The sequence below is a fragment of the Pygoscelis adeliae genome, unplaced genomic scaffold, assembly GCF_000699105.1.
Source record: "Pygoscelis adeliae isolate BGI_AS28 unplaced genomic scaffold, ASM69910v1 Scaffold168, whole genome shotgun sequence".
Classification (NCBI taxonomy): domain Eukaryota; kingdom Metazoa; phylum Chordata; class Aves; order Sphenisciformes; family Spheniscidae; genus Pygoscelis; species Pygoscelis adeliae.
The window spans coordinates 4,885,235-4,886,034 of NW_008825566.1; the positions used below are offsets into that span (position 1 = coordinate 4,885,235).

Consider the following 800-nt stretch of genomic DNA (forward strand, 5'->3'; position numbering starts at 1 on the left):
CAGAGTTGAACCTTTGCGTGGCTCCGCGGGCGCTCGCTCGCTGTTTCGCTTCTCTCGCCGTTCCCCCCGACCCACTTCTTGCCCTCATGTTGACTTATTTTTTTTTTCCCTTTAAAAAGGTGTAGGAGAATTAGCTTCGTCCTGTTTGCAAATTTTAATGGGAAACAGAACCTGCTTGTGAATAAACAGTGTTTCCTTTATGTTAATCAGTACTGTCGTTTGCTATCCTTAAATCCCATCACCTTTCCTTCACTTTCCCGGAGATGCTCTACTGGCTCGGTAATGTCTGGATCAGTGAATAACGGGGCTTCAGGTTTTCCCCTTCAGCCACTATTTCTTGTTATCTCTATCAGCTGTTTCTCGCTGGAATGGATTCATGCCAGTAGGGCAGGATGGAGGCTTCTTGCTATGTCTAGCCCTGGTAATGCCACCTTACAAATGTACTGCTGCAGCATGATGGGAAACATCTCAGTTCCTGAGGCTTTCCAAAATTGTCTCAGAGATTATTCATAGAATCATAGAATCATTAAGGTTGGAAGAGACCTCTAAGATCATCGAGTCCAACCATCAACCCAACACCACCATGCCCACTAAACCATGTCCCTAAGCGCCTCATCTACACATCTTTTAAATACCTCCAGGGATGGTGACTCAACCACTTCCCTGGGCAACCTCTTCCAATGTTTAACCACTCTTTCAGTACAGAAATTTTTCCTAATATCCAATCTAAACCTCCCCTGGCACAACTGGAGGCCATTTCCTCTTGTCCTATCGCTAGTTACTTGGGAGAAGAGACCAAC

At 45.5% G+C, this 800-nt stretch overlaps 1 protein-coding gene across 1 annotated transcript in view; it reads left to right on the forward strand.

The window, feature by feature from the left end:
* The first annotated feature begins 263 nt into the window (after window positions 1-263).
* The window catches only part of CMPK2 (cytidine monophosphate (UMP-CMP) kinase 2, mitochondrial), a 14,684-nt gene continuing 14,147 nt past the window's right edge, over window positions 264-800 (forward strand). Inside the window, exon 1 of the mRNA XM_009332516.1 lies at window positions 264-279. Coding sequence (XP_009330791.1) covers window positions 264-279 — 16 coding nt within the window. The remainder of the gene's footprint in view (window positions 280-800) is intronic.